General features: G+C 37.8%; 1 protein-coding gene across 1 annotated transcript in view; it reads right to left on the bottom strand.

Annotated features, from left to right (window-relative positions):
* The window catches only part of LOC140230874 (zonadhesin-like), a 50,919-nt gene that overhangs the window by 9,322 nt on the left and 23,968 nt on the right, over positions 1-17,629 (bottom strand). Inside the window, exons 14-17 of the mRNA XM_072311019.1 lie at positions 17,374-17,538; positions 16,220-16,396; positions 10,616-10,795; positions 9,837-9,884 (exon numbers count right to left, since the gene is read on the bottom strand). Of these exons, the coding sequence (XP_072167120.1) occupies positions 9,837-9,884; positions 10,616-10,795; positions 16,220-16,396; positions 17,374-17,538 (570 nt within the window). The remainder of the gene's footprint in view (positions 1-9,836; positions 9,885-10,615; positions 10,796-16,219; positions 16,397-17,373; positions 17,539-17,629) is intronic.

Raw genomic sequence — 17,629 nt, 5'->3', positions numbered from 1 at the left:
CCTTTTTCCCTTGTATATATATTTTACGGCACTACATGTACAACCAGTGACCCACATCTAACACAGTTCCCTGAATGCCTCATTACAAAAGTTTCCTTTTGACTTTATCACCTCAGCATATCAACCTCACGGATGGTGGCACAATCATGCTGTAAAACAGATTAAGACTTCATGGCAAGAGTGAGAGTAGGATTTGACTTTCTTGCACACTGCATTCCCAGGGGTGACACAATTGTATGCCAACTCTCAAAAGGAAAACACCTTGCACTATCCAGAAAATTTTGGCTTTCTCAATATCAGATCAGCAAAAATTTTGCCCTTAAAGGTTTAGTCTATATCAGAAGTACACCCAGTTCAACTGTGTTACTACTACTAGATAAAACATCACACTATCCTCATGAATTTGCCACTCAGTCCTTTTACCAGTTTGGAGCTGGTGCTGTTTGGAAAAATATCAGTTATCCCTTAGTAAATTTTTACTACTGATAATGATATAGTCTGATACGAGTCTGCTAGAGTTTAATCACAGACAACATGTCTCCATAACTGATAAGTGTCACCCCAACTGTGTCATCTGGAGATGGCTAATTTCAACCTTTAATGGGTCAACAGGAAGTCCACCTGCGAGGGCAGCATTCAAAGTCTTATTTATCAACGGATGTGGCCCACCTTCTCACTGCAGCCACACGCTTCCCACTCCAATCCCAGTTTCTATTCCCACCCACACTTCTTTCAAGAGTTCAGAAATGAGGGCCAACACACAAACACACATACACACACATATTACTCTCAAACAAGTGAAAAGAGGTAAAATCATTACAGGTGCCACTAAAAGGTCAAGCCTTTGCCAAAGAAGAACTGTTTTCTGGCCCACTGATGAAAGTACAGTGAAGAGATGTTACCAGTATGCAAACACTTCACATTACTGAATGTGGAGGTAATTTCAGATATCACAAGTTTAGACTCCAGTCGGGCTGGCATTAATAACGTCTTGGTTTTTTGCTTTGAGAACTATGGACAGTTCAAACCTGATAACTTTGTCACACTTTACATCGGATGCACAATACACAAGGAAGGAATGAGATCTAAATTGTAGCATTATGCACACAGTACATAACTTGTAGATATGGCTAACACATGAAGCAATACTCAGGGTGCTACATAAGCTCTTGCCCGATTGCCCGGGGCAAGTGAAAAATCAAATTTGGGCAAGTGTTTTTCAACAGTGAGTACAAATGCTTGCCCGAATTGGGCAAGCAAAAAGTTTTGAAGCCACCTTTTTTCCCTTATTTCCCCCACCAAACCAACAAAGTCAGCCATACAGAAGTCCAAAGATAATGGCTGTTTAGTAATGCAATGCACTTTACATTTCATTTGATTTTCAACAACTTTCCAACACTTTTGTGAAGAAGCCCAAATGCAATGCCATAGCAACACTTAATCTGACAAAGTTTGTTACTCCATTGTGTAGTGTGCGAATCTGTGTGTGCTGTTTATTTAAATGATTATGTTTTATTTAGCCCTTGACTTAGACATGATTTTCTTTATTATTTCCTTATATTTTGGACTGTCTTTTTGGGCAAGTAAAATTGATATTCGGGCAAGTGTTTCACGGCAAATTTGAAAATCTGCTTGCCCGACTGGGCAAGTGGTTAAATAAAGTTATGTAGCACCCTGAATACTAATGAAATAGTAAGACACAAAGCATCATTAAAAATGTTAGTCTTACATCATCAGCCTGAGAAAAAAAGATACAAGAAACAAAACTGAGACAAGAACAACTATAAGTTGACCTAATCAAAATACCAGCTGTGTGCACTCCCTGGTCCAGGCACATGCCCTGCAAGATTCACCTTTATCTTTCCTTCGTCTATTTTGGAGAGCACTGGTACCTGTATCTACTAGGGGTTTGGCTTTGCTGATCACTTTGCTCATCAGTAATAATAATGATAAAAAAATCTGTAAGCATACAATATTCACTCTTGTTTGATGTCGGATTTGCTGTGGTATGTTTGGATAAGACTCCATAATCCTATACAAGAGGTCTTAGGTTTACATCGAGATGATTTTTTTTTTTTTTTTTTTTTTTACCACAAGTGTATCTCAGAAAATTCTTTCTCACACCATAAAACCTATTTATAACAAGCCCTGGGTTTGGGATTTTTTTTTTTCATGCTCTCATCAAGTTTTTTTAACCCCATTCCCCCCCCCCAAAAAAAAAAGAACAACAAAACACATGCACACACACACACACACACACACACACATTAATTAACCCATTGAAGACAGACTGATTTTGCTATGACACGCATTTCAAATAGACACCTTCCCGAGTATTCTCGGGACTCGTCCTCAGCAGGTTAAATGACATTAAATGTACATTTTTGCATTTCCACTCCTCCCTTAACAACTAAAAAAGGATTCTAAAACTGGTAAAATTATGCATCATTCCACAACAAGGTACATTCTTATGTACCAATTACCAACATGTGTACCTAATTTTTTCTTCCTTTTTTTTTTTTTTTTTTGCCTCTGGAATCACAACCTCCTCTTCTGCAAAATACACTGACTGATGTTTACCTTTTTATTTTACCATCACCTAAAGACATTAAAACACACAAAAGTAAAGATCTGGGAAAGAACTTAGGATGAGAGAGGAGCTGTATGACAGAATCTCTCCAGGGGAAAATGAAACACACAATACATGAATGCACAGGAAAAAAATGGGATGTTCTCTTCAGACTGCTAGCTTCAAAAAAGCACACTTCAGTGGAAGTTGAAATGTTGGCAGATAATCTGCTATTCTTTTCCTGAAAGCTCTATCTATTTGATTTGTCATTGTCTTGGTCTGTTTCCTTCCCCTCTTGTGGATGGGCAGCTCAGTTCTTTCAGCCCTCTTTGAAACCATGTTACACTTCCTTTTCTGTCAAATAAATTGTACTTTGATAAGGAAAGTCTCTTTTATGGGGGGAGTGCCGCTACAGATGCTACTAACATTTGACTGGCCTACACTGTAGTTCTGTCTAGCAAAAAGTACAATGTACATTGCAAATGGTTGCTCCTCTGCTCTAGTCTCATCTCATCTCCCAAGATAAAGTGAAATGGATGCAAGCAATACTTTTACCATATTGTCAAATAAAGCTCATGTTTGGTATGCCCAACAACCCTTCACAGAAACAACATCAGTTGATGGATAATAAAACTTAGATTGCCAAGTCCTTTTTACGATGACATAAATTTTCATCAGGCAGTGGTGAACAGAAGAGAACATAAAGCAGTTTCAGAAGTGTTGAAAAGTAAAAAAAAAAACAACACACATACCAAAGTCTGAGTAAAGGATGAACAACAACAACAACAACAACAACTAGAAATGTCGCTATGGCGACTGGTATGCCTCCGCCATAATGCGTGCATGATTCTCCTAATAGGTCTATAGTACATGTGGACAATGTGTGATTACATTTTCACAAAACTGGCAAAATATCAAAATAACATGTTTGTCACAAAAGTGTTGAATGTTCACATTCCTTGACATGGGTTTAATTGGATGAATAGGAGAGCACGTATTTGGGGATTGAAGGACTTTAACTTGACTTAGACCCTTTCATAAGTTTATGCCTTGAGTAAGTTTCAAGGTATGGAGAAAAAATGCAATTTCTGTATTGAATAGTAAATTGTTACCATTTTCATCTGGCCATTGACCCTAAAACTCATAAGAGAATTACTTTTTGGCAAAAAACAAAGAACAAAAACAAAAACAAAACTTTCTAGAGAATCACTATCAGGTTAAAAATGCATACACCAAGTTAAAAAAAAAAATCCTGCTGGCATTGCACAAATATGAGGGAAATAGTAAAATTTTGAAGTGTTGTCCTTGACCTTTGACCCCTGACCTTTGACCCCATGAACCCCAAATTCCCTAGCTAATCACTGCCAGTCAGTACATGCATATATACTATGTTCCATGAAGATACCCTGAACTACTTCCAAGATACGGAGAAAAAAGTTAAATTTCACATTTTTTACTTGACCTTTTGACCTTTGACCTCTGCCTGCATGATCCCAAACTTTCACTAGAGAATCTTGATTGAGTAATACATGTATACACTAAGTTTCAAGAAAATATCTTCAGGCATGGCATAGATATGGGGGAAATAGTAAAATTTTAAGCATTTGACCTTGACCTTTTGACCTTTGACCTTGAGCATGTGCACCCAAAAGTTGATAGGCACAACTTCACCCCCTAATACACATACATGCCAAGTTTCATTAGGATACCTCAAAAGGTTTTGGTAGTTACCCTGTCCACAAAATTCATTACGGACGGACGGACGCACAACCCGAAAACATAATGCCTCCGGCACCACTTCGTGGCGGAGGCATAAAGACCTCAACAACAAACCCCCCCCCCCCCCAACAACAACAACAACAACAACAACAAAAATGCCTCTAGCAACTTAAGGATGGAGATACCCACAAAAGTAGAGCACTTGCTTGGGGGACCTGTTCAAGCACATGTATCCCTGAACCCATTCCCTTATCCCATCTGGATGACTTTTTGGGCCAAAATGTTGTACAATATGGCAACTGTCACAGGTTACAATGAAATCTGACGAGAAATGAGGCTGGAATATAGCACATACAAGAAATATGACATGTCATCCTATTACAGTCAGAACCATGAGGGCGCTGTCAATAAAAACCTTTGCTGTACATATAATGACTTCCAATAAACCTTCATAGCAAGTTTGATTAAAATCTGACAAAGAATGTGGCTGATAAAGCACATACAGTTGTACAAGAAATGTGACATGGCATCCAAGTCATTGAGGGCACCATCACCACAAACTGTAGTGTCCTACATGTACAGGCGTTTGTACATATAACCACCTGTGCACCTCCTTAGCAAGTCTGATAAAATCTGACGAGATAAGAGGCTGGTATAGCACATATGCAGGAAATATGATATGTTTAAAAGTCGGAACACTGAGAGCACTGTAATCACAAACTGTTTTGTCCTACATGTAGAATGACCACCCATACATTGTGTACACCTCCACAGCAAGTATGAAAAAAAGAATCTGTTGAGTAACAATGAAGTTTGATTGAATAAACATTTTTGCAAATTTTGACCTGGGCGAGGGTGACCTTTGACTCTGTAAAAGGTGGAACAGTGGGGGCAGCATTACCAATAGGTATAGGTGACTAGATTTGACTATGATACATTTATATACGACATTTGAAAATTGTTAAAAAAAGCAAAAAATGTCAAGAAACATGGCCAGTCTCGCACACACAAGCAGACCCTGAAAAAATTGATTTTTTATGTGTAAAGACAGAACAAGCGAGGGCGCCATCACCAAAATCAACAGGCTTTTTCTTTTTACCGTAATACACCTTCATGCCAAATTTGAAGATGATTGGAGAAGAACTGCAGCTGGTCTCAAAAAAAGAATGCTCACAAGAAAATCTGTGGCCAACAGGGCGGCGGCGTGTTGAGGCCAAATTCATAGTATCCGAACTCTGTTCAGGGGATACAATATCTCTGTGATACTCTGTAAACAGCTTTTTTTCACACTTAGGAAAATTCATGGATGTCTTGTGAAAATGGATTGATAACTTTCAGATCTTAAAATCTAAAAAAAAAAAAAAAAAAATGAAACCATTACTTTTACTCGAGTTTGTTATTCTCTCATTCACAGCCACTGACCAGGGAAGGAATTTACATGTACCTTCATGATGGTGAAAAGAGTGCATTGGGGCTCACACACTAAACATTTCTGGGAGTACATTTATTTGCACTTTTTTAAGGGAATGCACAAATTTTATGAGCAAGCAACCTCAGTTCTCAAAGGCTTCATAAAACCTAAACTGCAATTTTGTTTGACTGAATATACTGAGACACAGGCAGCACAGGGAAATACACAGAACCACTGCATACAAGCGCACGAATGTTCTTTAAAAAGCTTTGTCCCTTAATGTTATCAATGTGCTCCTGTAAACTCATCTCATGTTATCTATCATTCAGTCTCCATGTGAACACTTTACAGTACACTTAAATACATGCATCAAAAGCTAGTTTGCGGTCCTGAAGCCTTTGTAACACATGTGTGACCACTGAAATGGATTAGTGGTGTAACTCCAGACTGACAAAATTTGTGAAAAGAAATATAACCAGATTGTCACTGAACCCGAATGAGACAGCTTTACATAACCCTTATCAAATATCTCTATCACTTTCCTTCTGTCAAAGCAAATGTTTCCCTGTCTTTAATTATTCAACGAGGTTTAAGTGTGCAAGGAGCAAGGTCATGCTTTGAATAATAGCAGTTAAGGTGAGTGGAATAGTAAACTCTTCACACAATGTAGTGTGACCATGGAACAGTTCTTATTATAGCTTGGCTTATCTCACGGTGATTTCAGTGCCTGGACTGAAGACAATTACATCAAAGCACAACCTCCACCCACCCCCCCCCCCCAAATCAGAGTCTTCAACAAACATGAGCAGTGGAGTAGGAATGACAATGTAACCAACTGAAGCCAGTAGCCACACTTGTCTGGATACTATCATCTTCTTCTGTGATTGACCACTGCATTCTGACAAAAGTATTTATACTTCTATGAAGTTAACTGTATTTCTGTCCTAATAAAAATAAAAATTACTTATAGACTGGATTTTCAAAGTAAGGTTACAGCTGAAAATGACTTGTAAAAAAAAATAATAATAAATCATTAATTTTTTAGTCTGGGTGCCAAAGTAAGATTCTGAGCCTAACCTTGTTTTACTCATCCATCTGATGTTCTTTTGATGGTTTGGCCTATTTTGGGGGTGCTGAATCTGAATCAAGATGATGCAACGCTTGCATCTTTGAGGGTTTTTGAGATATTCACAATGGCCACCAAAATGGCTGACAATTCCTATATATTTCCTCATAAATGGTGTAAACTTAGACACAATAATGAAGTTTCAATGCATTTCGAGTGTGCTGAATCTGAACGAGGATGATGCAACTTTTGCATTCGTAAGCATTCTAGATATTAAAGATGGCTGCCAAAAATTTACATTTCTGTGTATTTCCTTTAAGATGATGAAAAGTTGTAAAAAATTGAAGGTCAAGGGTGCTGAATCAGAATATGGATATGGCAACTCTTGTATCCCTGAGGATTTTGAGATATCCAAAATGGCCACCAAAAACTGAAAAATGCCAAAAGTTGAAAAAAAGTATTTCTGTATAAATTGTTCAAAGTTCAGGATAACTTGACAGGCTTACCCTGTTTCGAGGGTGATGAATCCAAATCTGGTTGATGCAGCTCTTATTGTATATCAGTCAGGAATTTGTCATATCCACGATGGTTGCCAAAAATTGACATTCCAATTTAAGCATTTTCTTATACAAAATGTAAATGGTAAATCAATCAATACAAAAATGATGGTATTACGTGTAGCTTTCCTTAGAGGGTGCTGAATCCAAATCTGCTTGATGCAACTCTTGAATCTTTGAGGTTTTTGAGACATTGAAGATTTTTAAAATTCATTTTGGCCACCATCTTGAATACATGTACCTCAATAACCTTAACGATGTAAGACTTGCATCAGCCAGACTGGGATTCAGCAACATTGAAATACAGTGTAGGGTAAAACCATCAATTTATTTCCAATTCATTCACATTCAACAAGGAAATAGCTATTTCAAAATTCAAATTTTTGGTGGCCATTTTGAATACCTCAAAAACCTCAAAGATGAAAGAGTTGTTTCCTCCAGATTTGGATTCAGCACCCCCAAAATAGGTGAAGACCATCAAATTTTTCAATTTTTTTACCATTGTAAAGGAAATATCTGGAATTTAAATTTTTGGCGGCCATCTCGAATATCTTAGTATCCTCAAGAATGCAAAAGTTGCATCATCCAGATTTGTATTCAGCACACTCAAAATACAGTAAAACTTCATTTTTGCATCCAATTTTTAACCATTTATGAGGAAATACAGGAATTTAAGATTTGGGCAGCCACTTTGGCAATATCTTGTGATCCTAGAAAAAGAAAAAGAATTGGCTTATTGTTCTGTCTACAGATAAACGCAACACATAACGGCACAGGGCAAACCAGTCTTATCACTGAGCTTCTGTCACCTTGAGGTGCAATTTGGTTGAAATTTGGCATATACAGGCAGGTGGAGACTCCCCTAGAGCACTTTCAGGAATGTGAGAGGAGAAATGGATCTTTTACCATTTGCAGGGGCAAAAGAAGGTTTTTTTTTTTTTTTGTTCGTTTTTTTTTTTTTTTTTTTTTTTAGAGTGATGTTGGAAGCATGGTATTAATGAGGGTAACAGCATTTTACGATATTACAGAAACGGAGAGGGTTTGTAGGAAGTTTTTTTTTTCTTCTTTTCTTTTCTTTTTTTTTTCCTTCAGGCTGACTGAGAAGGGACATGCAAAATCATGTAAAAGTTATGCAGCTAATATAATGTATTCAGAGGGATACCTTTATCTGGAGTTAGAGACAGATCTTTTCAGCTGCTTTTTAATAACTAGATCAGACAAGATTTGAAGGGTTTGCAAAACAAGGGTTCAGCATTAATACAAACATTAAATATTCCTATTGTCAGTTCAAAGGTTTCACAAGACTGAACTATTCTTTGATCAATATAGCCATATAGGCAACAGATCAGTTTATTTACATACCTCTACTAGTAAAGGGTTAATATACACCAAGGATTTTAAGAATGGCCACTATCACTTATTTGGCCTAGCAATGAGCATGATGAGTTTATTTGTGTAAAATGTTTGCAGAAACGCCATTTTAAAATACAACCTTACACACATTTTGACATCAATGTGACTTCAAGCTATGTCTCCTTCCCTCACCTCAAATTCCATTCTAATAAGCAGAACATCACAACCCCCCCCCCAAAAAAAATATATATATGTTCAAATTCAAGCACCACACAGGTTTAAGGAGAAACAGAATTCAAAAGTCAACAGACACTCTCACCTGCCTTACACATACACTGTGAAAAGCCTTATATCATTCTAGTCATTCTGAGAGGAAGTAGTCTTCACTAGCAAACCTGATGTAAAATGTTACTTGAAATAACACAAAAATGTCATCACAAACATACCAAAGTAAAGCAAATTACTGTTAGCTAAGCAGAGTACATTCTTTCTCTTTCAAAACAAACAATCTCTCTCACACTGCATGGTAGTGACATAATTGCAAAATGCTCCATGATAAATAAATAACAATAATGATATGAAACATTTTATAGCACCTCCTGTACGAGCTAAAATTTTCACGTACAGATATTTTCGCGAATTGCTACTTGGAGACAATTTTCGTGTGTTGTTAATTTCGCGGTTGCGATGGTCTAACTGAACTTAGTTATTTGCGCGTTGTTATTTTCGCAAATCAAAGGCGATTCGCGAAATTCGCAAAAATAAAACCAACGCGAAAATTTCAGCTCGTACAGTATTAAAAATGTTTCTAAACACTTTACAGACAATAAAGGAATGATCATTGAAAAATAACAAAAGAAATACAACATAGAAAACAATCACAAGTTGAAAGTACCAATGAAATTACATAACCACTGGTATTCTTCAAATAGGTGTCTTGAGTGTCATTTTGAAAGCCTCTGAGGATTGATTCTTGAATATAAGTAGGGAGATTGTTCCAGAGAAGGGGGCATGAACAGGAAGAGAATGATCACCATCAGGGTTGTGGGTTTAAGGACCACTTGAAAGCCATGCTCCATGATGATGATTTGAGATTTAAGCATAAAGACAAACATAGAAAAAACAACAAAGAAAGCCCAAAACAAGCAAACAAGAACTAACCTTCTGCTGCAAGTACTACATCGGTCACTTGGGTGGCACTGATTCTTACTGCATTTTGACAAAACAAAAAGAAGTGTGATGACTTCTAACTCATCTTGAGAAAATCAAGCAGTGTTAATTATTTCTTTTGAAAGACTTAAAAGAAAGTGACAAATTGTCACAACTTTCTGATTCATAGTGAGAAAGGATTAAGTAAATTTATGATAAGGTATATTAGAAGACATCCATAATTTGTCCTCAAAGATTACTTAGAAACCACATATTAGTACAAATTGTACTAGTAATATTTTGTGGAGATAAATAGATAAAGCTCTCAACTTGCTACAAACAAATTTACTCTGATGGTTGTCCACAGAAAAGACATCTTTATGGCACCAGCTCAAATGAGAATTAAACTTTTTTTTTCCAACTCATCATTTCATTACAAAGAAATACAAAACTTCTTTATTAAACCATGTGTTCAATCTAATCTCTTATGATGTTTCCTTTCTGTTTAGTACAACAGCAATTTGGCAATATTGCTCTTAGCAGTATTCAAAAACATGACTGATTCTAGAATGAAGTGTTCCATTATGCTATTGTCTCAATATTACATTCGACATCCCCCAAGTGATTCTTATGAAGGATAGATATATTATACATGTCAAGAAAGAAAAATTGAGAGACTGAGATGGATAGGTGAAATATGAAAATAGAAGAAGACATAATGGGAGAGAGAGTGTCAGACAGAAAAAGAACAGGGCAGGGAATAAGAGAGAGAGAGAGAAGGAAGAACTCACCGTTAGGACAATCCTCAATGGAGACACAGACATCAGAGTCTTGGTCAAGGGGGACAGTGCCCTCTGGACAGAAGCAGCCTGGCTGACACATGGCAATGCACAAGAGATCAGGTGGCGAGTTGCACGTCCGTTCACATGATGGACCACAAGCCTGGAACTCTTTGCCTCCTGTGCAGTCTCCTGAGTGGTGTAAACAAACAGAAAAAACTAGAATTATCACTGAAGGTGATTAATACCCCCGCCCCTAGTGTTGCTTAATAGTATGTGATGTCATGAGAGCAATGACGTTAATACCAAGTTTGTGCACTTGTCAAATTGGAAACAGAATAATTTTAGTTTACTGTACAATTACAGAGTTGACACTGAGTATAAAACTTACAGCAAATGGAAACATGCTTTCCCCCAGCATCACTACACTTAAAGACCATCATACACACCAAATTTGACCTTCATATCTTGAATGGTTTATTTTGATACAAAAATGAGTGGTTACCATGGCAACACATTTTCCTTAAACTAAAACATTGGTGTCTTGCAAAACTACACTTCTAGATCATGATACATACTAAATTTGACTTAAATTGCTTGAATGATGGAAAAGTTATTCAATCTGCAAGGTTTTGGTAAAATTGTGGTTACCATGGCAACGGTTTGTGTGACAAACAAAAAAATTATGTGTTCCACATCTATACCTCAGGGCCATAATGCCTACCAAATTTGGTTTCAATTGCTTGAAAACTGTGGAAGAAGTTCACTCCACAGGATTTAAAAAAAAAATATGCGGTCACCATGGCAACGTATTGTCCGATACAGATACAAAGGACATTTTGCAAAACTACACTTAAAGAGCATCATACACACCAAATTTCACCTTCATAGATTAAATGGTTCAATTTGATACAAAAATGAGTGGTTACCATGGCAACACATTTTTCTTATATTAACACATTGGTGTCTTGCATAACTACACCTCCCGATCATCATACATAATCAATTTGACCGTAATTGCTTGAATGATGTGGAAGTTATTCAATCCACAAGGTTTTGGTAAAAGTATGGTTGCCATGGCAACGCTTTGTCTGAAACACAAAAACTATGTGTTCCACATCTACGCCTCAAGGCCATAATGCCTACCAAATTTGATTTCAACTGCTTCAAAACTGTGGAAGTTGTTCACTCCACAAGATTTCGAAGAAAACATGCGGTTACCATGGCAACGCTTTGTCAAGTACAAACACAAAGAGTGTCTTGTATAACTACACCTATAGATCATCATAGATACCAATTTTGAAATTGGCTGCTTAAATACTATGGAAGTTATTCAATCCACCATGTCCTCCATGAATTCACAAGGTTTTGGTAAAATTATGGTTACCATGGCAACGCATTGTCCGACAAACACAAAAAACATGTCTTGCACATCTATACCTCAATATCATCATTCACTCTAAGTTTCATTTAAATTGCTTCAAAACTGTAGGAGGAGTTCGCGACGCAAGATTTTGCAACAGACCGCCCGCCCGACCGCCCACCCGCCCACCCGCCCGACCAACATCACGGTGATTCCTATATGTGTGGCGGGGGTATTAAAAAAAAAGGTACATGTGTACTGGTTACAAATCTGCACAAGTCTTCCGTGGTTCTCATCTTGATAAGACTCCGGTTTTTGTCTAGTTGTGAGGCTATTCAATATCAAGAGCACATAATTAAATTTGTCACAACAAAAATATATACTGATAGTTGCTGCTTGACACATGTCTGTCAAAATATCTCTGGATAGGTAAGAGATACACTGGGTAAAAGATACACTACAGGAAATTTTTGGGGAAACTTCATTGTATTAAAAAAATAAAAAAATAAAATACTACAAGTATCACTAAAGGTGATTAATACCCCCACTCCAGCAGCCCACATTCCTATGAAAAAGAATTGAACCTGGGTTTGATAAAAGGTCACATACATGTATGTGTGTGTGTGTGTGTGTGTGTGTGTGTCTATCTGTGTGTATACATGTGTATGGTACCTTGTGAGTACCTGGTGAGTTTGACTGCTTCACAATTGTGGAAATAGTTCACTCCATAAGATTTGAATAAAATACACAGTCACCACGGCAACACGTCAGTTAAAAACACAAAGAGTGTCTTGCATATCTACACCTACAGATCATTATCCCTTCAAAAGGTACTAGACTTGAAAGTGAAAAGTGTGCAAACTGTTATCAAATAATGAAAAGGGCCTCTAAGACATACCTGATCCCACTACTCCACAAAACAAGAGACCCGCGGGTCTAGCGCTCACCTGAGTATCGCAAGTTCACCTTTCACGCAGTCACTAATCTAAATTATTCACAGCTCTACTAAAATTTGACCAGGCATTCTCAAGTAGAAGATGAAAATGTACAATAAGGGCCCAAATTTTTTAAGATTCCTTAATTCGGGGGGATTGGGGCCCCCTGGGGCCCTCTGGGTGTGGCATGGTACCCATTTTGATAAATTGAGATCCTGACCCCCTAGGGATGCTCTCTGCCAAGTTTGACGAAAATCCATCATGAGGTTTTCAGGAAGAAGATGAAAATGTACAATTCAGGCCCCCATTTGGACCTTCCCAACCCCCCGCCCCCAAGAGGGACACCCCTGGATCTGCTATGAACAAACTTGAAACTACAGTCATTAGTGTACTCTCTCATAGTATTATCTTAGCTCTATAACTTCTGATTCTAGAGAAGATTTTTAAAGATTCCTTCATTTTGGGGGGTTTGGGCCCCCCTGAGGGCCCCCTGGGTGGGCATGGTGCCCATTTTAACAAATTGAGATCCTAACCCCCTAGGGATGCTACCTGCCAAGTTTGGTGAAAATGGGTCAAGGGGTTCTCAAGTAGAAGATGAAAATGTACAATTTAGGCCCCATTAGGACCCCTCCCCACCCCCCTCCCCTGGGTCCAAAGGGGGGCACCCCTGATTCTGCCATGAACAAACTTGAAACTACAGTCATCAATGTACTAACACATAGTATTAACTTAGCTCTATTACTTCTGGTTCTAGAGAAGAAGATTTTTACAGATTCCTTAATTTTGGGGGGTTTGGGCCCCCTGGGGGCCCCCTGGGTGGGGCATGGTGCCCATTTTAACAAATTGAGCTCCTAACCCCCTAGGGATGCTACCTGCCAAGTTTGATGAAAATCGGTCTTGGGGTTGTCAAGAAGAAGATGAAAATGTAAAAAGTTTACGCACGACGCACGACGGACGCCGGACACCGGACGAAGGGCGATCGCAATAGCTCACTTGAGCCTTTGGCTCAGGTGAGCTAAAAAGGGTTGTAGAAAAACCGCTGAAAATGAACTTTCCCATTTACTTTATGATCCCAAACTTAAGAAAATGTAGAAGAAGGTTAGCTCTTTCAGAAAATATGAAAAACCCAACATTGTCTTAGTTGACCCATTTCACCCTTTTTATGTCCTAAGTCAAGGGGTGCGACTTTTTGTTCATTTTGTGATGAACGGTCATATATACCCCCTTATAAACTTATATATAAATTAGGATAAGTAATGACAATGAAGTTTCACAAGGATGAGATGCAAAGCCCTCAGCTGAGTATCAAATGTTCACTCTCCATCCATTCACCATTCATTCTTCTTAACCCTAATTTTCATTAATTATGATAATGTATGCAGGAAAACAGACATCTTGCTCTAAATCAGAAAATAAAACTCCTAGAATCCTACTTCTTGGTAATAACATTCTTTGTGGCATTCTTAACAATGAACTTAAAAAAAATCTGATATCAAAATGAATTTCTCATGTATTGTTTTAGGACTTTTTAGTTTATCTTTTTTTGTGCAAAATTTATGACAGCATAATTATACTAAAAATGATTGTTTTCAGCCAATGAAAATGAAAATAATCATATCTTTCTGAATAAGGTGAGAAAACTCCATTTACGAAAACTTTGTACACAAAATCATGTTTTTGAGCCATTTTCGGTCTGACAGGCATGGATAACAGGTTGTGCAGCATCTTAACAGTATGCCCGATTTGCGCTAAAATGGTGTCATAAGATGTGTGACGTCGGGGGGGGGGGGGGGGGGGTGATTCAACAAGCTGTTCTGGGGTTAATGAAACTCAGAGCTAACTTGTTGCGATTTGGGACCCGTTGTTGTGGGCTACTGTTGATGTGTGTTGACTATTGTGCAGTTCACATGAATGTAACACACTAAAATATGCAGAAAGCGTGCATAATGTCCATCCAATTGTATAAAATTTGTGACCATGACTCACAAAACCACCAAAAAGTTGTACATAACTTGATTTGACATGGGATTCAAAATAAGCTATTAACAGGTCAACTGAGTCCATTTGAAGTTTTAATATTTTCTATAGAGAATAATTTGAAATAACAAATAAATACAACATTGCATTTTGGCAGTTTTTCTAAAACATTCATTTTGTAGAACAGGGTGATCATGTATGTCTTAGAGGCCCTTCTGCACTTTTTTTTTTGAATAATCCTTTACACACTCTTCACTTTCAACTTTAATCACTTTTGAAAGGATGGTGCTACTGCTTTAAAAGTTGGTATTAGTTACGGATAGATTGTGTTAGCAGAGCATCCAATTTCAGCTAAATCTGATAATCCCTTTATTGTTGTTGATATGGTAATTTACATCCAGTTTTTTGTCCAATTCATTGTAGAGCAAGGATGGCTTAGCAAGATTAAGCACTTGAATAGACCCTTTACTTTGGAGCCTCTTTTCTCAGTAAAACTTTTCCAGAGTGTGTTTTTTCTCACAATATTCAGATACATTGTAGGTTAGGAGAGTTTATTTTATTTGCTTTCTACAGCTGTACATCATTTGAAAGTGTCTGGTGACTTTTCGTTCATTTTGTGATGCAGGGTCACATTTTATTACAATGGTACCCTCCAAATGAAAGAAAATTGCTGCAGCATTTACAAAAAGAAGACCAAAATGTCAAAACAGACTCTACATGGTCCAAACCCCAAGGGGGCCATCCCTGGACCTACTAATAAACAAACTTGGAAGCACATTCACTAATGTACATGTATTGTATTTACCCTGAACATTTCTGATTCTAAATTAGATTTCTTTTCTTTTTTTTTTAACCAAATGTCCATTTCTACAAATCTGTATTCCGTCACCATGTTTGGATACAAATGTGATCATGAGCTTTCAAAAACATGATGACAATAACATTAATCAACCTACTCACAACACTAACTTAAAACTGTCACTTCTAGTCCATGGGAAGAAGATTTGAGCCAAGTTTGATGAAAATCTGTCATGGACTTTCAAAAAGAAGCAGAAAATGTAAAAGTTCTGGACAACAAATAATGCACTTTGCACGACGGCTGCAGAACATTGAACAATTACAACAGCTCACTTCAGTCTTTGGCTCAGGTGAGCTAAAATGGTGCATATACTGGTAGATGAAATAAATCAACACCTATATATGTATAAAGCAAAAACAAGACAAGTAAAAAAATGAGATTTTATTTTGTTGATGCTGATACTTTCATCAAAACATCAGAAAGCTAACTATGAACAAAACAGAAGAAACAAGGAAAGGAGATGAAGTGTTCTTGAATGATACCTTCGATGTTTGGACAGTCCTGCAACATGATGCACTCATCTCCATTCTTCACCAGGCCTGGAGGACAGAAGCATCCTGTCACACACTGTGATGTACAAATCTGTGGGTCTGGGTCCTCACAGGTGGCTTCACACGCCGTCCCACAAAGATGGAACTCCTGGCCTGCTGGACACTCCGCTGGTGGGAGAGAAATAGAACAGACAAAATGTTCCTCATTCTTTTTGCTCAAAAGAAGGTGTTCCGACTTATCAAGCCATAGTGATATGGATCTTAAAAGGACTGTACAGTATTGGTTGAGGTGAGGATTCAGCTTGTTACGTTTTGTGAGATATTTACTTTCTGCTACGGCGAGGCGCGCCGCGCAGCTGGAAGTTTATGACAGAACAAAGACTTCTATATTGGGAAATCAGGCGACTTTCAGCACGCAAACATATGGGCGGAAACCACTGATCTCTGTGGAAGAATAAGATCAGTGGTGGAAATAAGCTGCATGCTTGGCGGAGGTCTGCACTCTTGGAGCGCTTCTCTGGTTTGATCAAGCATTAGTAGAATTATCCCTCGGTAGAATTATCTTTCTTGTTTAAGTTTTGAGCAGTCCAAAAAATACTTGGCTTCACCAGGTGTGTTTCCAACTATGCTATAGTTACTATCAGAAAATAAATATGTTACAAATTCCTTTTTCATTTGAAGCAGAAAAAAAGTATCATGATTTGTTGTTCATTTCCAGAAATGAACAACTGATAAAACTTTTGAATAACTTTTGAGAATCAAAATGAGCTACAGTGAAAGAAAGTCAATTTTTTCCTTTATTGTGAACGACTCCTCAGCTGGTTCCCATTCTAATACATTCCCTGTTAAAAAATACGTTCAACCACATCTCTCATATATAATTTCATTATTGTTACGACAATTTGGCAATATTCTTAACAGTTTTCAAAAATCATGAATGGTTCTAAAATTAAGACACTTCCATTAAGTAATACTGTCAAACTCAAGTCTGACATCCTCCCACACAAAAAAAGAAACTGGAGAAAAACTTTTGCTTTCATCATTATCGCCATAATCACTCTCCTCATTACTGTCAAACATTTAGTACAGTAGGTCTGTATGCAGTTACCCAGTCTGTACTAAAGCATGCAAAAGAAAAAACTTACGAGTGGAGCATTCATCCTGTGGGACACATTTATCCCCATCGAGATAAAGGTCGTCTGGGCAGCCACACCCTTCCTCACATCCACCACAGGTCTGGGAAATCTGGTTACACACCCGACAGACTGGTCGGCAGTTGTAAGGGACTAGTGGGCTGTTGCTTCCACAGGCTGCATCCAATATGAACCATACACAAGGCAGTCAGAATGACACTTACTCGAAGTTGCTACTTTTTCAAATTCATTACTTCTTGAATGGGGG

The sequence above is a fragment of the Diadema setosum genome, chromosome 7, assembly GCF_964275005.1.
Source record: "Diadema setosum chromosome 7, eeDiaSeto1, whole genome shotgun sequence".
Lineage (NCBI taxonomy): Eukaryota > Metazoa > Echinodermata > Echinoidea > Diadematoida > Diadematidae > Diadema > Diadema setosum.
This window is presented reverse-complemented; position numbering and strand designations above follow the sequence as displayed.